This window comes from Athene noctua, chromosome 24 (genome assembly GCF_965140245.1).
Source record: "Athene noctua chromosome 24, bAthNoc1.hap1.1, whole genome shotgun sequence".
Taxonomy (NCBI): Eukaryota; Metazoa; Chordata; class Aves; order Strigiformes; family Strigidae; genus Athene; species Athene noctua.
In genome coordinates this window covers 4,917,812-4,938,685 of record NC_134060.1, presented here as the reverse complement: position 1 = coordinate 4,938,685, position 20,874 = coordinate 4,917,812, and the positions used below count along the sequence as shown (strand labels likewise).

The 20,874-nt window shown below is 50.6% G+C and overlaps 1 protein-coding gene across 4 annotated transcripts; it reads right to left on the bottom strand.

Annotated features, from left to right (window-relative positions):
* Positions 1–6,069: 6,069 nt before the first annotated feature.
* FAM76A (family with sequence similarity 76 member A) lies at positions 6,070–20,810 on the bottom strand. Of its 4 annotated transcripts, XM_074925960.1 has the most exons (10): positions 20,701–20,810; positions 19,454–19,518; positions 18,592–18,646; positions 17,866–18,018; positions 16,865–17,022; positions 16,223–16,309; positions 15,438–15,569; positions 10,283–10,418; positions 9,725–9,826; positions 6,070–7,277 (listed from the first exon to the last, which is right to left on the bottom strand). In XM_074925960.1, exons 1-10 carry the CDS (start codon positions 20,779–20,781, stop codon positions 7,191–7,193), a joined length of 1,056 nt encoding a protein of 351 aa, XP_074782061.1. In that variant the 5' UTR covers positions 20,782–20,810; the 3' UTR covers positions 6,070–7,190. The 4 variants fall into 4 exon arrangements, with proteins under 4 accessions (XP_074782061.1, XP_074782062.1, XP_074782063.1 ...); XM_074925961.1 differs by lacking the exon at positions 15,438–15,569; XM_074925962.1 differs by lacking the exons at positions 15,438–15,569; positions 16,223–16,309.
* Positions 20,811–20,874: the final 64 nt, after the last annotated feature.

The following is a 20,874-nucleotide window of genomic DNA, read 5'->3' as shown; positions in this document are numbered from 1 at the left end:
CCCTGCTGCTCCCCGAGGCCCCCCCAGCCTTGCGCGGAGCCGTTTGATTCACCCCGTGCACAGGAGCCCCGAGAGTCGCGGAGCAGCTTTCCCCTCCCATCCCCTACAAACCCAGTGCCAGCTCCCAGCCATTATGAATTAACAACCGCCAAACCCAAGCAAAGAAGGTGAAAGAAGGAATAAAATAAAATTTAAAAAAAAAAAATCCTACAACCCAGGCGGGCCCAGACAGCAGCGCCGATAATGATCTGGTGCTGCTCGACAGCCCGCACATGGCAAAGTCCAGCGAGCGGGAGTTGCTGCACAAACAACTCCGGTTTTGCCTGGCAACAGCCTCCGCGGGCTCCGGCCCTGAGCTCTCGCCGGTCAAGCGAATGTGTCCGGCACGGGGGAGAGAGGACAGAGAGAGTTTCAAATGTCCCCCCCCGGCGTCGGCCGCTCCTTGTTCCCTTCCTGCTGCACCGCAGCCTGCAAACACCCGCTGCTATTTTTAGGGGTGTTTTGCAAGCGTGGCTCTCTGCACCGAGGGGGTGGGCTTGTGGTGCTTCGGTCTCTCCCGAGGTGTCCGCTTCTGAATTTGGACGCGTGTCATTTGAGAGGAAGGATTTAGGGGTTTTAATTGCATCTGCTCAAAGGGGAACCCGGCCTCACGCTCCCCTGGAGCTGCTGTTTCAGCTCCTGTCACCCCACTCCATCGCTTGCTCCTTTGGCCCCGTCACACCCCACAGAGAGGCCTGGAGCTGCCTTACATGGAGCAAGAGCCGAGACGCTGCCTGGTCCCCGGCCAGCACCGGGGCTGTGGCTACCTGAGGCCACAAGCTCTGTGTTTGCTCTGGCTGAACACATCAGCCTGGAGATGAAAAGCCGTTTCTTGTTTTGCAGCAAAGGCAACGTGGTGTAAGCAAAGCAGAGGCGTGGGGCTGCCTCTGTTCTCACCTTTCTGCCCCCCCTGACAGCTCAGGGCATGAGGGGGACAGGCTGAGAGGGCCCTGGGGACCCCAGGGCTGTGGGTGTGTGTCAGGCTGTGGCCCAGCTGCAGAGACGGGCTGGATGTGCCGCCAACTATTTAATATAAAAATATCCCATCGGAAGGCACCGAGGGCTACGCCAGGAGGTTGTTTGCCCTGGAGCTGGCAGGGCTGGCTGGCGCCACGGCCCCTGAGAGCAGAGCAGGGCCAGGAGGGGCCGAGGACAGCCGGGTGGTCACCGAGGCGATTAAAGGCAGCTGGCGCGTTACCCGCAGCCTCAGCACTTTTCTTGGCCGGGGTGCGACACTCCTGCCCTCGTCGCAGCCGGCTCAGGCTGTCAGCAGCAGCTCAATGGCAAAAGGAGGTGACCTGCCGCCACCTCTGAGCTGCCCGGGGCTCCTGCCCTCGCATGCTGCGTGCCAGAACTGGGTGATACCAGGCAGCTTCAGCATCTCAAGTTCTTTCGTCCCACAAGCCTCACCCCAGAGCGCTTGAGGTCTCACCTTTTGTCCCAATTTGAGCTCAGCAGAGGTTGTTTTTCAAGGAAATACAAGTGCAGGAGGGTTTCTCCGTGCGGGCTGATTCACTTGGGCACACAGCAGCGTTGCAGCTGGGCTCATTACAATATTCATCAGAAAAAAGGGTGGCAAAGGAGAGGCAACATTTCCTCGAGAGAGGAACCCAAGAGCTGAACCTGAACACGCTGTTTCCAGAAACACCAATCATGGGAAACATGCAACGGCTCAGTAATTACTTAGGGATTGACAGTGCCCTAGTTATCAAGATGCTGACTGTACAAGTCTGTTGCTTTAGTTTAACAGTGCGCTGCAAGAAAGCTAAACAGGAAGGCAGGGCCGATTGCTTAAGATAAGTCACCTTAGAGCAAACAGCAAGGTTGGCTGGGGACAGCTGTCACCTTGTCCAGCCTTCTGGTATCCACCAGCCCGGTGGTTTTGGCCAGCCCAGACCCTGAGGACAAAGGGAAGCAGCAGAGACCACGCAGGGACTGTCTGCGGGAGCCCCCGGCGCGGAGGAGATGTGCGCTGTTAAACGTTTCTTTTCTTTACGTGCCCTGCTCCTGTCTGAAGATCAGGGAGCGGAATTGCCACCCACCCCACACCTCCCCACTAACAGCCTCTGGTGGGAAAACCCACCAGCACTTGGCCTTGGTGGGCTGGAAAAGGGAAGCCCAGAGCCTCTGTGGGGTGGGGAAGGGGGTTCTGCCGCAGTCGCATTGTTCAGAGCCGCAGGGAAGGTCCTTGCCCCCCCCCCCCCCCCCCCCCCCTCAGGGACAGCAGGAGCTGCAACACTCAGCACCTTCCTCCGTCTGGGGTTCTGCACTGATGTGGCTTCAGCAGAATAAACACATTAGAAACAATGGTTTGTACTGGTTTGTACTGGTGAGTGATCCTCCTTGCTCTGGGAATAGCAGCTTCTACCCCCGTGTGCTCCAGGAGCAGGGACTGGATATTGCAGCCGGGTAAGGACGGGGGTTACAGCCAAAACACCTTTGGACTCCCAGACCTCTAGAGGTTTCCTTTGGAAGAAGACAATGGGCAGCCAAGTTTTCTTCATGGAAATCTCATGAAAAAGGGAAAAAACCTATCCCAAAGGCGCGGGTCTCCATGGCCCCGACAGCTCGTTGCACTTCTCTGCCCAGCCCAGCTCACCCTGCTGCCCCCCTCTCCAGAACAAGGCCTGCTCTCACCTCTCGCAGCCCAGCTACAAAACACAGGCCACTAAAGCTTTAAAGGATTTTAAGATCCTTAGTGGTATTGGTTTTTTTTTTAAAGAGAATTTTAAAGCCTGTTGCCCCCAGGGTGTGCTGCCTGAGCCAGTGCTCCCAGAAAGCCCCAGCAATTAGGGAGGAATGGAAGGGAGTCTGTTTGTGGGTAATTACCGGCTGGTTAAGTCGGTTTACTTGAGCTGTGGGTTTACTTCTGCTGTGAGTACACACTGTCAGGCTGCAAAAGAGTTTATATTCATTTGCGTACTAAAGTTTCAGATCCTTGCCAGGGGGCCTGCAAGATGGAAAGGAGATATTTATTCAAGTAATTACTTAAAAAAGATTAAAATAATCTAATCCTCTTGGTTAGTAGGTCTCAGGAAATGCTTTGCAAGACAGTTTTCATTGTGCCCTGAAAACCTCACCACCTCCAGCTTCCCAGGTCAGTGTTCTGGAAACTTTGAGCTTCTGCATCTTCAGGAGAGATTTCTGTTGGAAGCAGGCAAGGGGCAGCCAAACATCAGCTCACCTGAAATGAGTGGAATGGGAAAAAACACTAACAAAAAAAAAAAAAAGTCATCTCATTTTTGACCTTGATTTCATTACCAGCAGGTGACAGGGATCAGTATGTAATATTCAAGTGTGTTCAGTTACTGTCAAAACCATATTTTCCTAAAGCTTTAAAATAAAGCAATCACAACCCAAAATACATTTTAAAAATATATATCCTTCTGCAAACACTCAAACTGCTTTAGAGGCATGGATAAACCACAGAGAGAAGGAAGCATGTGCTAGTAGATAAAGGCAGGAACCAGCCATTTCTTACCCAAGGTCTGGCTGGAAAACACAAAAATTGGCCACGACCTGCTTGAAATCCTCCCTGCGGCTCTGCGGGGGCAGAGACATGGCACGGGAGGTGGAGGTGAGGATCTTCGGCTGGCTCCAGCTCTGCCGGCTGAGCGGGAGCCCAGCCTTTGGCAGCTCAGCTCTCGCCTCTCTCCTGACCTGCTGTGAACGAGGCAAACTGGGCACGTTCCGGGACTGGCAAGGTTTGTGCGGCGCTCAGCAAAGCGCCCAGTAAAGGCCGAGCACCGCTCGCCCGCTGCCGCAGCGCTGCCCCGGGGAGAGGTGCTGGGCTCACCTTCGCGCCGGGCCGGCCTCGGCAGGCTGCGAGCTCCTGATTGAGGCACTTTCAGCTGAAAATGAGCCTAAGGAGGGAGGATGAGGAGCTGCCTGACACCACAGAGGGGCAAAGCTCAGCTCCGGGAGCCTCTGAGGGCACATGGAACAAACCGTGCTGGTTTGGCACCCTCTGAGCCGAGGGTACTAGCCCAGGTTTTTGGTCTGAACCAGCGCAGGGACTTTCATGAGGAATTGCAGAAATTCGGTGAGGCTCAACAGCTTCAGTGCTCGAAGCGGGCTGTGACTCCCTCGCCAGGGCTCTCAGCTGGGTCAGGGGGCTGAAATCTGGCAAAGCCAGGATGAAAACTCCGACCAAGGCACACCAGGCTCTGCCTTCCCAGCATGAGAAGCCAGAGAGTGGAAGAATAGCCCTGAGGAGAAAGATTTAATAGAAACTATTTTTCTTCCCTGCATTTAACTATGAATTTGGGTATTTGTCACAACTAGTAATTCCCAGAAAAATGGCTATTTTCTGTCTGCAACTCCAGGCTTTGAAAAATATAACACCGAAAGATAAATTTTGAGGTGGAAAAGCTGTTGTGGTGCTCCAAGAGAGCTCGGGTTTGCCTTTTCCCACCCTGTACTACAGGCAACGTGCTGGGAACAGACGTTGAAGGACGGGGCAGCTCCTCCACCCCATGTGAGGAAAGCCCGGCGTGCCACCATGTGTGCCACTGCGTGTGCCACTGCGTGTGCCACTGCGTGTGTGCCACTGCGTGTGCCACCATGTCCCCCTGGGGAGCTGCGCCGGCCGAGGAGAGCACAGCACTCCCCGAGGACAGGGGCATTTCCAACTGGGAATCTGAGCAGAGTTTTTCACGACCAAATTTCTGTTGGAAAATTAGAAGCTTAAAAAAAAAAATAAAATCCAAACCCCAAACCAAAACTGTTTTTTCCTCCCGACTCGTGGCTGAGATAGGGGGGTGATTTCAGAGCCACAAATAGTGTTCACTCACCTCATCTGTATCTTAAAAGAAACAACCCCCTCATCCTCTTGTCTTTTTCCTACCAAGACCATATTGTTTCTGCTCTTCATTCATGTGGTTGGGAAGAAAACAGAGACTAGATCTTGTCGGATGGATGGGTCCTGGGAAGCTGGATGTAACCAAGTAACGAGGCTCCTAGCAACAGGCTTGATTGGGAGGATTTAAAGATAGAAACAAAAGTAGGAGCGAACCAAACAATAGAAAAATGCCGTCTCCTTCTTATATGCACCAGACCCCGATGGATGCTTCAACCAACCAGCAGGAGATAAATCAGTTCCAGGCAGGGAAGGGTGGTCTGGTTGATTTTTTTTTTTTTTCTTTCCTTCTTTAAGGCAAATAGAAAGTATCAGACACAGATGAGGATTTTTTAGAACACTTTTACAGTTGTCAGAGTTTTGTACAAATCAAAGCATCCCTTTTAAAATCTCAATTATTACAAACATACAAAGAAACAATGTTATTACTACAAATCATCAGCTACTCAACTGCATAATCAATTTATCACAATTAAAAAACCCCCCCATGACAGTATATACAGGGCCTTTCTCCCTCTATTTATTTCTGTATCTTGAGGGAAGTGAAAAAGCAAAGCCCCCATTTAAAAAAAAAAAAAATCCCACCAATGCACCTCATTTTCTAAAAACGTGTGAAGTATAAAATTAGGTGAGTATTTTTCTGCTGTCACACTCTGGCAAAGTGTAACAACTTTTTTTTTTTTTTTTTCTTGTTCTCACATGAGAAGTCTCTTAAAAAAAAAAAACCCAAACAAAAAAACACATGGCAGAGTGTCTGATGCTGCAGCGTGCTCCTTCCATGCCGGCAGCCAACATCATCAAAAAAAGTGCCTTTGAGTAAAGTCATCTTTAGAAACAAAAAAAAGGATGAAAAAAAAAAAAATCACAATCTCTAGTTAAAATCTTAATAAAAACCCTGACAGAGCAGCTGGCCCTGCCTCAAAAGGGCCATTTCTCCTCTTCACTACCTACCTTTTGAACCCTCCAGACTAAGGTTTCATCCCCTACTCCTCCGCCCCGAGGGTTTCCAAACCCTGAGATGTTTTTTCACACCCCCCTGCCCCCCCTAAAGGAGCTTGGTGCCGGGCTGCCGAGGAACGCTCCTGCCAGCCCAGAGCTGTGCGGTGCCTTCCCCGCCACAGCGGCCAAGTGCTTTTTATCCCCCCCCCCCCGCCCCCCCTTCACCCCAAGAGACAGAGCCTGGGGAGCGCCCACCCCAGCTGGCCTGGCTGGAAGGGTCTGTGGTCTCTGTGCTGTTTCTGAGAAGCACATCCCTGTTACAGGGAACTTTCATAGCCCTTTTATTCTGCTGGCTTTTAATCAGCAGTGAGAAATGTCCCTGGAGAGCCCCAAGAAACACTCCCTGGCTTGGGGCGCTGCCTGAGTAAGCGCTTTCCTGGAGCCAGCCTGGCCCCTGCTTCTGCATCTGGAAGGTTGCTGTGGGGAGAAGAGGGCGAGCTCAATCCGGGGGCTGAGGGAGGCAGAGGGAACATCCAAGCCTTGAACGCTCCTCGTGGAAAGAAACGGAGTAAGAGACGCTTGATCACATCAAGCTGCAGAAGTCATCAAAGCCCCAGAGGTCACCAAGTAACCAGGGCACCGGCGGGAATACGGGGTAGGTTTGGGTCTGTATCGTTCCCCTCTGGCTCCCAACCCAAAAGCTATCATAACAAAACAAGAAAACACAAAACCAGGCAGTTGCGTTTGCCAAGTTGACATAGAAAAGAAACAAAACAAAACAAAAAACTTCCAAGATAAATACATAGCCCCCATTTTGGAAGCATCTTCAAAAAGCTGGATCAACCGTTCTCAGCAGTGGCACAACCTTCCAGTAACATCTGTTGGGCTGGTGATTTATCGGCTTCCTTTTGAAGAGGGAACAGTTCGAGAAAAATCAAGTTCCCACCACACGCAGCTCCTGTCTTATCTGCGTAACAACTGGCCACGGCTATTGCCTCACAGCAGCAGGTTGGGAACCAGTAAGAAGTCTTTTAATGCAGCAGGTTCCTGTTTGCTAACAGAAAGGGTTGGCAGTGGTAGTAACTGGTTAGGAAAAAAAACCAAAAAAACCTTCTTCCAGGAAGCAGTACTTCAGGGGGGATTTAGGATGGCTGGGACCTCTCCCCGTGGATACAGAGATCGAAACCAGACATGCTCAAGCCTGCTGTCGAAAAGCAAAACACACCAGGCATTTCCATCGAGTCCATGGCAGTGGGATAGTGACAACACTGAGGTTTTGGCTTCCAGCGATCAGGCAGGCCTCCTAGATTCCTTGGCTAATGCTGGGGAAAGCTCCCAGATTGGGGGTTTGGTTTTAAGGGGAGGTTATTGCTCCCGACTTCTCAGGCTTTTTGCCCTTCGATAGGGCAGCTGCTTGCTTCAGGAGTTCTCTGTTCTTGGCCTGGAAACACAGTGAAAATGGGTATTTAATGGCAGGGATCATCATTCGCTCTTGGGATCTGCCTGGACAGGAGCTGCTGGGCAGGTGAGAGCAGGAGGCAGATGTCGCTGCGCGGCATCGCAGCACGAGCTCGAGTCCAGCATCTCACCTCTAACCACCTCGAAAGGGCCCATCCCCTCCCTCTCGCATCCCCCCCCTCCCTGCTGTAACTGAGAAGTGGGCTGAAAGCGAACAGCTTCCACAACTCCCAGTAAAGCAGCCACGGACACCCTCCGAGGTCAGCGGGACTGGTTTTCCTTCCTCCCCTCCCCTGCCGCTGGCCACCGCGCTTCGGCAGCGTGAGAAGCGGCTCTGGTGCCTCGAGCCCCCACCCTGACTCTTGTCGAAGGCCCCTACCCCATGCTCTCACATATCAAAAAGCAGGGTGGAGCAGCTCACGGTTCTCCAGCTTTGCTTCACCCTTGGTTTCTTCACGTGCCGCCAACATCTTACCAGGCTCCAGCTCTGCACTGACCCTGCATCTCTACCAGGGGTTTTCCAAACCCATCAGAGCACCAACATGTAGCAACTGACAGTCGCTCTGGTTTGCGCCTAATTAAAAATCAGGGCAACTTATGAACAAGGCTCTGCAGCCCTTTTTACCAAACTTCTGAGCTCACTCTCCTCTAGCCTATGAAGTAAATCACGCTACAGCTGTAGGATATGGGGTAAAAACCCATGTGAAGCCAGATACAGGTCTTCAGCATTAATTTCCAGTGAATTAATGAATATGCAAAGGGTTATTAGAGGAATTAAACCCTCTGCTCCGGTGCTGCATGTGGTAATGCAGCTTCTTTCACCTCCTGCAGACTGGAAGAGCACAAGCACCCCTGCTTCCCCCCGTGAAAAGACAAAATAATAAAAACCAAGAGCACGTTCAAAAAGTGAATCAGATGAAGACTTCAAGGCACCTGCAATACACTGAGAGGATTTTAACTTTTATTTTTGAATCAGCAAAGAAAGTTTCCAGAGCCTCAGTCAATACCAAAACATTTGGACACCAGAGAGCAGGAGTTCAGGGCAGTCCCAGTCCGAGCTAGGTACAGAACAGCACAGACATGCAAACCCTCTCCAGGCAGGAGAGGCAGGTGGCTGCGGGCAAACCTGCTCGCGGATCTGACGCTTCCTCTTTCTTTTCCCATTTGAGCAAGTTTAAGGCTGTTGGAAGGTGTCCGACAGCTTTTCAGGGTAGACGTCCTCTTTGAGCTACAGCAGGGTAACACTGTCCCCACGCACACCCAGCACCCAGCGTGCTCTGCCCTGGGGAACACTGCGAGGAAGGGGGGGGGTCTCCCACTCAGCCCTTGACCCCACGGCCAAGGCTGTCCAGGCAACCCAAAAGCAGTGGTTTGTGCTAACAGAAAATTGTCTATTGAGAACTGGAGTCAAAACCACCTCGTTCTTTGCAGGACTCCCAGTGCTACGAGACAGAAATGGCTCTGGGCTGACAGCAGTACAGCAGAACAGAGACAGAAGGCTCTGGCTGTCGTCAGCCTCTCGCACACCAACCGCTCACGAGGAGCGGGACGTGCAACCGGCCCGCTGCACACCACAGACATTCCAACCTTCAGGCAGGCTGACAGTGCTTAAGAATGCCCGCCGTGACAAAGGCACCAGCTTTCTGACAGCAGCTGGAGTCTCCAAAACACCGTCTTCCCCTCTGAGAATTAACTTGGGTGTGTGCTGATGGAGGAGGGGCTGTTTTCTCAGGAGGACTATAAGCCTTTTGTTTGATCCCCTCCCACTTCTCATGGCTTGGGTTTTAGATCATTATATACCCCAGAGTAATCAAAGGGTGCAAAGTTCATTTCTGTGTCTGATTTCTTCCCTGTAACGAGCTCCCCTTTGACCTGATCTCTTCAGTGGCTCACAGCATATTCATGCCCAGGGTTTCCATGGCCATGACAAGAATCCTGCTCTCCCTGTTCCCTCAAGCTCAGGGACTCCTTTATTTGAAGTAGAGAGATACAGTGCTAGAGGAATTACCAATTGTTTCTTGAGCTTTGTTCTCTCTGGTTACCGGTCACATAAATCACATTAAGAGCTACGTGGTGCAGGGAGCTGACAAAGGTTCTGCAGTCTGGAGAAACAGGTTCAAACCCGATTTTGGCAATAGGTAAAATGAGGTCTGATGGTTCCTGTCTAGTCCATAGGGGACACAACACAGCACTTTATAATACAGTAAGTCTGAGCCCAGGTAGAGAGCAACAAGGAGGATATAAAGAGGGGTTATGCTGCACTGCAGCCTGGTACAGAGCTGGGGAGGGGCTGGCCTGGCAGAGCACAGGGGCTGAGAAGCGTTAGCAGAGCTGTGAGTGCAGAAGCTCACAGGGTGTTGTGATCAGGAGTGTCCTCAGTCACTCCTGGGTACAGCACAGCTCAGCAAATTAAAACAAAAATGCTGTCACCTGTAACTGCTCCATGACCTCCTTGTGTGTCTTCTCCATTTGGTTCATCTTTGCCCTCATCTGCGACTCCTGGTACTGCAGGTCAGCTTTCAGCTCTGTGATCTGTAGATAAACCGGTAAGGAGCAAGTGAGCTGGAAGAAGAAATTAATGCCTTCACCCAGACACACCCTGCCACAGAAAATGCCTCTGCAGAAGTTGTGTGAGACTGGATGAGTTCAGAAACATGCTGGGGTGGGCTGGGGGAGCACAGCGAGACCAGAACCACCTTGCTGAGCAGCACAGACAAGCAGGAGCAGCCAGGACTCTTTCTGCAAGGAACAGAATGGGTTTTTTTCTCAGTCTTGCTCCCACATAGAGGTCTCTGAGACACAAAATGACCCTTTGTGAAATAAGATCTCCTAGGTGGGTCCAGAAAGTCTCTTTAACTTTGGAAAGGCAGCCTGGAAACAGCCAGAAACTCTCTTGCTCACTCCAAGATAAAAAGCCAGGCTCCACTGGAGTGTGATCTGTGTGAACATGTCAGCATGCTGTGGGGGGAAGCAAGCCAAGGGCTGTACCTTCTTCTCCTTCTCCAAAATCATCTGATCTTTCTGGTGCAGCATCTTTTTTAAAGTAGCCACTTCCTCCTTCAGCTGGGCAATGATAACGAAGTGGTCGGTGCCAGGAGAGTCCAGGGCGAGGTCCGGAGAAAAACTGCAGCAAAGAAGAGGGAAACATTCTCATCATGACCCCTTCTCTTCACCAAGGCAGGGGAGCTCCCACAGATGGCACTCAGAGGAGAATGGGAATCATTTCATGACACATGTGTCCTCCAAAGGCTCCTCGAATGCAGGTGTTACCTGTATCCCTGCCCTGGATGCCACATGGAACTTGGGAAACACATGGTATGACAGGCAACACGGATCACCTGTGATATTGAGTCGTATTATTGCATGATCAGCAGGGACCTGGAACGGCTATGGGTGACCATCAGCCACTGTCTGCAGCGACCATTCAAACAGTAAGGGTCCTTTTTCAAACCAAAGCGCTGAGGACAGCGATCAGAGAGCTAATGAAACTTTACGCAACCACTTAGGAACTCTCTTTGCTCACAGGCAGTCCTTGGACGTACAGCAAAACTTTTCACTAAATGTAAACAAACATTCTGGCAAGGAGGGAACATGAAAGAGAAACAAATAACCTTCAAGTTAAAAAAACAAAGCAAAGGGAGACACCTCTATTAAAGTCAGCACTGTCCTCAGCAGGGAGAAGGGGTAAAAAGACATGCTGGACTTTTGTATTTTGATTCCACCACGACAGAGCAATTTAGGAAGAAGCTTCATCATCACTTCAGAGCAGGAAAGACTCTCCAGGAGGACCGAGAAATAGCTGAGCACACCACTTGTACAGCACCAGGTACTCTAAACCTAAGCAACCAGCTGAAAACTTATCTGGACACTGGTAATTCACAATCTCCCTGAGAGATGCCCAGTGATCCGGGCAGCCACGCTACAGTCTTGCGCTACAGGAGTTATTTTGCATCATAAGACACACTAAGCTGCAGCCACAGGCCCAGGGAGCTCACCTGATCTTTGCCTGGCTTCCGTTCCTTACTGCTGTAATGGTAAGCCTGGTTTTTATCTCTTGGTGCTAAAAGGGCAGCACACTCCCAGCCGCACACATCTGAAATTGCTGTATAAAAATTTTAACAGGAGTAAGGCAACAAAGCTTCACCTAGAAGATTACTTCAAGTCTGGCTGTTATCAGACAGCACTGCTGCTATAAAGATAAATAGCCAGGGTTACCTGAAGCCTGACTTTTTTTTTTTAAAGCCTCCAGAGTAGGTCAACACATGTCCTAAAGCCTGCATTCAGCTCTAAAGCTGGGAGCTGCAGTGGACTGGGGAAGGCACATTCTGAACCCGAACTGCTGCCCCTCTCTAGTACGCTGCCACCTCCATCCTTCCAGCCCCAATCTGCACACTGAGGCAGAGGATGGGCTGCTCACCTCACACTGGGGTCTCTTTAGTGCCTGGAAAGAATCTATTTTCTAATTAAAAGCAGTCTGCATCAATTGGACTGGTTAGCAAGGATGCGGCAGAAGAAAAGGCTCTTTCCACCACTGTGCTGGGGAATCTACAGAGGGAAACTAAGCAGAGGCAGCTTCACAGATCTGAAAGTCACAGGATAGCCCTGCGGCACTGGGAGAGAAAACTTGGCAAAGGAAAACTCAGAACTGAGGGTCTGTAGGAGACAGCCCACGGTGGAAAAGTCTTGTGTGGTTAAAACATGCTGACAGCAGAGCCCACACCGTACAACGTGGCAGGTCTCTGGGTACTCTGGAGCAAGCACTGTTGCTTGTCACGCTGGGCAGCAAGAGAGAACACAAGAGGTTCCTACACACACACACCACCGGGGAACAACTCCATTTTAAAACCGTTCCTGAGTACAGTTTGCCGAAGTGGAAGCTGTGCAAGATGATGGTGGGTAGCACCTTTCTGTGTGCAAGCATGTTCCTAACAGTAGCTTTAATTTCCCACTCAGTGCAAATATGCTGGGGAGGAAAGAAAGAAAGAAAAAAAGAAAAAAAAAAAAAAAGCAGCCTCCACAGAGAAAAAAAGGCTTTCTCACTGATTCCCTCTGGCTAAACCCAAACTCTTCCTTACAGCACTCGCTTGCCCAGGCAAGCTTCCCTCCTGCAGTGTCCTGGGGTGATAAAGAGTGCTGGGAGATGCTCACATTTCCTTCTCTCAGCAGCTCTGGCAGGAAAAATTCCCTCCTTGCCAGCTCCTGTCGCAGAGCACACAGTAGAGCTGGGCAGGTGAGAGCCGGCCCTGCCACCCAGCGGGGAGAAGGGACAGACGGGCCACCAGCCTCCCACGGAGCCGCTCGGCACAGCCGGTACCGAGTCCAGGGCTTCGGGGGCCTCCTCCTGCCCCTGGACTCTGCACCCACAAGTCCTAACGGTGGGCTCAGAGTGCCCAGACACCCCCTCCTGTCAGGTACGTCAGCACAGGCAAGTATTTTCCTGTCCAGTTGCTGCACAATGCACCCTCAAATGTGTCAAGGTGCTAATTAAAGCAGCAGTTTTCCCCCCCCCCCGTTGTTTTTTTTTTTTTGAAAGACTGACAAGTTAGTAATGAAAGGTTTCTCTGTCTTTAACCCTGCATTAAGGAAGCAGCCTCAGACTCCAAAATTAGAAGGAAAACTGCCAAATACAAGTCGCTCCATTCCTTTAACAAAGAGATTAAAAATTAAAACAACCAGACAACAAAAAAAGCCATTTTCCCTACAAATAAATTCCATACCCAGGATCCCAGCCCCTTGGGAAAGGTCAGGGGGGCATGTGCTCTCCATGTTTGAACAGTCTAAAATGCATGCCTCTAATTAAAGTGAATTGATGAGCTCCCATTGCTTTCAGTGGAGACAGAAGAAAGATGGAGCTCTTCCAAAGACACCTGCCTCTCGACTGAGTGGAAAAGAAACCAAAATGACTACCTTAAACTCCACACCTGTTAAATGGCTGAAATCCACCAAAACAAATGCCAAACTTAAAGATTTTGCTATTCAAGGCAGGCTAGTGTAAAGAGGCACACACCAGGCTGACTGAACCAACATCCAAGCTTCACCCTAGACAAAAAATATCCCCCATGTGCAAAAATCCATCCAGGCACCTGGAGTTACCCTTCCTCTAACACCACCGAAAGCAGGCGCAGTTCAGCACAAGTCCCAGTGCTGTAAGTGTATGCCAGGACTCTTCTATGCAAATGAGAATCTTTTGACTAAATGAACTTTGCTGGTTAGCATCCTCCAGCATCGCTGCCCTCCCCCAGCCAGCTCAGTCAGTAGCTCATCACTGCCTGGTGTTAAAAGCACAATTTAGCACCTTGTCTGTAGTCACAGAAGGGACTGCAGCGTGTTCATCTGCAGAGGCTGTAACATAAAAACACTTGTGGCAGCGTTGGCGATACCCAGTGCTGCCCAAACCAGGACAGGGCAGCACCACAGGCTGGAGGTGAAGCCACGGTGCTCACACAGGCAGGGGCAGCCCAAGACTGAGGGGCACTGGTGGCACAGTGGGATTAGGAGGGCAAAGTCTGCTGCAAGATGAGCTGAGAGTCACTGCGGGGGAAAACTGTTCCATGGGCAGCAGGGCCAGTGCTGTCAGCTCCTCACAGAGCTCACCCAGGACAAACCACTCAACGCCACCCATTAAGTGACCGTTGGAAACAGCTCAGTCCCTGTATCACGGTCATCGGGAGCAACGGCCACTCTGAAATACGTAAACAAAAAACATACAGAGGGAATTCAGTAAGACGTGGTAAAGGAATTCCTATTGTACCCAAAAAGGAGCAATGATTTCAGAAAAGCTGGACCCTACTGGAGGCGTTGCCAAAGTTACTTGAGCTCAAGTTGAAATGCTAGGGCTCCGAGTTTAATTAGTATCCTTAATCAGCAAAACACAAGTATGCCCAAATTTTGCCCACTTGAAGGCTGCAGCAGAAGTTTGGCTGGAGCCAAGACACACTGTACAGAACGTTGTGGCTGATGTCAGCAGTGAAGAGGTGCTGGGTGCGTATCACCCCACTCCAGACTATGCTGCTGCTGAAAACAGCCCTGCGCTGCGGCAGACCCTAACTCCACACTCGGGCTGTGAGCCACACTGCAGGCTGACTCTGGGGGGGCCAATCTTATAGAAAATGGTGCAAGAGGGGAGGCGTTTGGAGGGGTTCATCCTCACAAAAAACCCCCCAGCAACTCTAAAAAAACATGCAACGAACCACCATTCACCATTATTATTATTCTACACAGCCATGAGTCTATTTAAGGCAGCTGCAGCTTGCCTTTTCTACAGCACAGTGCTGGAGCTCTTCAGTAGTTGCTAAAATTACACAGTTTGTTACTGGGATTCATCAAAAAAAGTCTGTGGCAAGGACCACAGCCTTGGCAGGAGCCAGCCTGACAACATCTGACACAAGAGCAAAGTGAAGGCATTTGATTCTTCTAATACACACTCCTATTTTGCAAACGAATGCCTGAGGATTTGATGCCAGAGCACGGGACCTTTTGCTTCTTGGCTACTTCCAAGCCAGCAGGCAGGTTACAATGAGTTGTTAGGTCTCAGCCCAGGCTTTAGTGGGCAGATAAAAATACCTGGTGCTGTCCTACGGGCCGGAGAGCAGCTTCGGTAGGTGCACAGGAGCCTCCCTAGAGCGGAAGCTGCAGCAATACTGATGAGCTGCACCAGTTCTAGCAGGGACCAGCCTCTCCTCTGGCTCCAGCAGCACTGAGGCAGTCAGATGAATTCTCTGACCACTCCAGGCAGCTCCCAAGCCACAGTTAATCCTTAAATTTTTCCAACTTTTAACTGAAAGCACTGTTCAGCTGATGAATGGTTTTGTAGACCACTCTGTGGGAACTACTGCCCTAAAAAATAATATTTAAGTTCTATTTCCCATGGCAGCATTTCACATATTAACAAACATTGACAAGGGGCCAATAGTATCTATAGGAGAGATGTGAACTGTGATCTCAAAGACATTCAAGGCAGGTAGCGATTAATTAATTACCAGTGGTTTTAACAGACCCTTTGGCACTACTGAGCCTATGCTCTGGTCTGTGCTCCCAATTCACGGCTGTTTGGAAAGAGATCCATCGAGAGGGACAGTTCCCATGTGTGAGGCAGTTCCCGGGGAGGGAGGGCAACAGGGGAGAAAACAACAGGTGATCTCACTTCAGGATGTCAGTGCCTTGAGAAACAGGACAATGGTGGGCACCGAGACTCTGTTGGGAAGCAGCCCACTGCGCCAACGTGGACGGGGCACTCTGGATAGGGGGACAAAGCATCTCGGGAGAGGAAGGAACGCTGAGAATCAGAGAGGAAAGGCAGGAATGAAAATATGCATGTACAAGACCATAAAAAAAATAAAAATCCATCTCAATCTCCTGTTTCTGCTAGTGACTCCCGTTCTGCTGCGCTCGCAGCCGGCGTCAACATAATCCAGCACAAACTGCGGCAGCAGAACGGGATCGGATGCTTTCAAGCAAAGTGCTTTGATTGCTTGGCCCTCCCCCAGAAGGCAGGAGGGGAAATGGGAGGTGGGTCTCAATCCTGGCTCTCCTCTGGGGCTGTCTCCCTCAGCTCCCGAAAGCACAAAACCTGCAGAGATCAACTCTACAGTGCAGCCAAGAGCCCCCCTCTCCCTGTAATTGCGGGGAGAGGATAAAGCTGAGCTGGCTGCGGTTTTTCTAACTGTAGGGGAGCTCAGCCAACAAGCAGTTTCTGTTCTAACAGGTATGAGTACTAGGTATTCTTTTTCTCTTCAAACCTATGTCTAAATACCAAGTAACACTGGCCTGCCAGGTTCAGGAAAGCTGCTAATGCAGCCCCTCAAGGTCCCAAAGCCCGAGATCCCTGCTCTAGCATAAGAGCTTCCTGCTATTCACACAGAACTCTGTCTTACATAAACTTAGCAAACAAGACCTCCCACCCACAATTTCCCCATGTAACAGGCTCACCTGTCACCATTGGCAGATATGGCATCAAACTTGGCTTTCTTCTTTGGGATTTCATTCTGAATAGAAGAGGTGGATAAGGTTTTCTGGCTAGAAACAATGAGGAAATTGTATATCAGAAACTGAATGACTTGCAGTCTAAGACAGGGAAGCAGATAAATATTCCCACCCACTTTGAACCTATTAAAACAATATTTCCTAGCACAAGAAAGAATGATAAAAAATTCATTTCTTGAAGAGTAGCTGGAGACTAAAAATAAACAGAAAACAATGCATCAGTCAGATCAGCATGTAGGTGAAGAACTCATGTTTAAAATTTACATTTCAATCATTCAATTTTACAAATGCAGTTTAGATGTAATTGCGTACAAGTTCGGTAAGTTGAATCACTAAGAAGCACTGTCAGACTACAAGTCTACTCCAGCACAGTGAGGTTTCCAAACTAGCAAAGCCTGACTTAGCCAGATTCTCCTGAACAAGAGACAACTGCCAAAATCCATCACCAAGGTACTGAGCCCTCAGGCTCTTCCCCCCGTTACTTCAGGAAGCGCACCCGAGGAGCGTGGAGCAGCCAGGCACCATTTGCTCACCCCAGAGGGAAGCTTGCCCTGCACAACAGAAAAAAAACACCCTCACGCAGGTTACCTGTTATAGTGGCTGCCGCTGCTGAGCCGACTGTACTGTTCCTTCTCCTGCAGGCTTGCCCGGGAAGAGCTGCTCAGGTGCTTGCACTGCTCTTTGGTCTTCTGTAGGACCCGTTTGTAGGATAGTGTGCACAACCAGCATAGCAGCTTTCCGTCCACCTGGAAGGTGAGAGAGACAGAGAAGGAGAGAAGTTTTGGTCTTGCTTCCTGCCCACAAACCACAGAGAAAACAAGAAGCACCTTTGGGCTTATGGTCACATATGAACAAGCAACGACTCAAACAGGATCACTTGAATGCCTGGAAAGGGCGATTATTGCATCTGGAGTGGCCGGAGCAATGCAGACAGTACTCATTTATCGTAACTACAGCTCTGCTAAGCTTTGCTTACAGCACCCGTCCACCAGGACAGGGTAGCTCTAGGAGGATTTCTGACAAGCCAATGCCAAAGAATGGTATGTGACAGGGTAGTCACCAGAGACCAGAACAAGAAGGGTCTCTGCTAGAGGAGGATGAGCAGGAGGACAGGGATTATCAGTGCAGCATCCCAACGAACCACAGGCGTTTATAGCCTTAGAAATACACGCTTCCTAAGGAGTGCTTATGTTGTTTAAGAAAGGATGTGCAGAAGCCATGGAACGGGTATTCTGGTGGAGGTATGACACTGCCAGCTCCTCAGGCTACGGCACAAATATCGGTCCCCATCCCTCTCCCCGAGCAGGTACCTCACATTTCACTCAGAGGCCCCTTCTCCTGTGCCAGCCCACCTTCCCTTAGGCCAAATTCAAGGATCTTTCTCAGTAGATCTGGAAAAGGAGCAGAGGGGCTCAAAGATTAAACAGCTCCACAACACTGCTCCCACAGCAAAGCTCAACTCCAGAAAAACATTTTATAACCAAGAGTCACCCCCTCTGAAATTCTAGAGAATATGTGAAGGAGATGGACAGACGATTACTGCGATCAGCCTTTTTACCTTTCTGGTCTTCTTTTACAGAGGTACTGACCTTCTTTCTGTCATCCTTGCGGTCAAACGCACACTGCTGCTTGCACTGCTCACAGGAGTGTGGAGGTCCATACTTCTTTTCAGAGTTTGTGCAACGCTGGCACTTGTTTCCAATAAATGCTGCTATAATGTTGCAGTACTGGCAGGGTTTTGGCTTTAAGAAACAAGAACAACCAATACAGCACTGCCTTCTAATTACATTAATACTTTGCTCTTTCCCCTTCTCCCCATCACTTCAAAACTTTTCTTTCCCCATTCCAAGCTAATCGTAATGCTGATCCAGGAGACATACCTACATTTGGACCCCTGGTCTCTAGCTAAGTGTATTTAGCCATGGCACCCATTAGACGAGTTATCAAGTGCTATGAAATCTTTAGAAAATATGTATTACCAAAATAGAAACAATCAAAATTGCTTTTTCAGATTTCAGAGAAGCAAGAAAGATTTATCACAGCTTCCTGTAGCAATCTTAGTTTGTGTAAGCATGCTCTTGTTTCTACTGGATATTGAATAGCTCATTTCCTGGCCTCAAATGATGCAAAGCTGCTCTTTTCTGTACTAAAAGAAGAGAAAAGGTAACAGCTTCATGCTTGAGGGACCTGTGTGTTATTGATCAGTCATGCTATTACAACAGAGCCCGCTCATAAACTGCTCTGGGATTCAGCAGGATAAAGACAAGAAAGATGAAAGGAAGAGAGACTGGTGAGAACAAGCCCTGCTCACTTACTGTTCCGTAGAGCTTCACGTTCTGAGCACATTTCTTGCATATCGTGTTGGTTTTGCTGTTAAAAAGAAGGACAGATCTTTCTATTAATGCTTCCCCAAAGAAAATTAAACCTCTGTGGTTAGGATCCCAGTCTCCCCTAGGCTCTGTCTCTAGTGGCGAGATTGTATTCATCTTCACTGGGGACCCTGATATCAAAGTGCATTTCCTATCCCCATCTGGTTGAGGATAATTTGCCAAAAAGTGGTACTACTAGGAGGTATCTTTTAATTAAGGCATCCCCAGATGACACCAGTTTTTAGTCCTTACAAATACAGGAGTTTGATCGCCAGCTAATTGGCAGCAGGCGTGATTCAGCACTGGTGACAGACTGAGTTCTGGAGGAGGTCTGCTCTGCACGATGAGGTTAAGGCAGGTCAGAACAGAGGTGCTATGTGTCCAACAAACACAGGAAAAACCTCACACAATGCCTGCATGCAGCTACTGGGTTTACCAATCCTTCCTCTGTAAGCCAAGTAATGTGCAAAAATGCAAAAAGGCAGCTAAAGGAAACACATTAGGAAATTATTTTTGGATACCAAAAATTAGGTAAGAAGAAACCTCGTGGGAAACTGAACCCAGATCCCTCACTGGAGGATGCATCAAAGTACTGACCAAAAATAAAAACCAGCAAAAGGTGCAAATCTAAGAACACTGCAGAGGCACACCAACTTGCCCAGCCTTTGAAGAAGGCCAAAGGTCCCCCAACCTTTCCACAGCAACAATCTACAGGTTAAGGCTCAGTCATTGAAGGTGTGGAAAAATTACAGTTCCCCACATGCGTCTGCTCTAAAGAAAACATGAGTCTCCCCATGCAGGCTTTTACCTTTCCTGCTGGAATTCAGTCCTGCAGTAAGTGCATTTAACAATGGGATGCGCAATCCGGCACTCCTGCAACAACAGAAGTGTTCGGTGAGATGCAGTGCTTCTCCCGCATGCCGTTCCCCAAAACCCCGGATCACCTGCTGACCCCACTCCCACCACTTGCACACACATCCATCAAACTCAAAACATTTCCTCCCTGTACAGTCATGCTGCTCTTGCAAGGCCTGAGAGCAGAGGAAGGGTGACAGGAACGGCATGTGTCACAGGTGAGCCAGAAGTAAACTGAGATTCGTAACGAGGGCTTATTTGTGTCCAACGCCCACAGACAAGGGTCACGGCGGTTGGCCTCACCTCCCAGGGCAGGAACATAGAGTCCTGACACAGTTATTCACACCTCTGCCCTCCACAAGCTTCCTCCAACTCCACCAATCCGGCTCTCCTCTGCCCCCCCCCCCCCCCCCCCCGCGCTGCTTTGCCCCATCTGTCTCAGCAAACCCAGGCTACTCCACTTCCTGCCCCTCACTCCCTATCTCATCTCTGATCTCATTCCTCCCCACCCAAACTGCCCCACCCACCCAGACTGTCCCCCAGAACCCACCTCCTTCAAGATACCATAAGACCTCCCCCAGAACGTCCCCAGACCCTCCCAAACCCCCCAGAATCCCGCAAACGCCCCAGGTCTCTCCCCTTGGGCCCAGCCTCTATCACAAACATACCTTCAGCTGCCCCCAGGCCTTCCTTCACGAACGGTGCCCACCTCCACCCCAATTCCCCCCTCAACACCCCCACGACTCCCTCTGCAACACCCTCCAAATATGCCCAGCACCCCCTAACAGCCTTCCATGCCCTCAGGTTCCCCTGACAAACAGCTCCCCCAAGCAGCCCCTCAATATCATCCCCCTCAACACCCCCCAGGCCCTACCAGCTGCCTCCAGCCCCTCAAACCCCCCCAGAGCCACATCCACACAGCCCCCAACTGCCCACCCCGTCCCCTCAGGCCCCAAATGGGCACCCCGAGGCCCCAGACCCTCTAGGTGCCCTCAGGATCGCCCCATCAGCAGCCTCCCAATTACCCCCAGACACCTTAAAAATGCCCCCTGCCAACCCTCCCTCACAAACAGCGGCCCAGGCGGCCCTTCACCCCCTCAGCCCACCCCCCCAAGCAGCTCCCTCAGAGACCACCCCGCCAGTCCCCTTCCCCCAAGCACCCCCCGCCGGCTGCCCCGGGTCCCACCGGCCACCCCGGACCTTGCAGAGCTGCTGGCCCTGGCTGAGCGCCTCGAAGGGGAAGCGCTGGTGGCACTTGGTGCAGGCGTAGAGCGCCGCCATCCCGCCGCCCCGCTGACAGGCGCAGCCCAACCCGCCCCGGCCGCCTGGACACGCCCCCTCCCGCCGCTTCTCCCTCGCCATTGGTCACTCGCC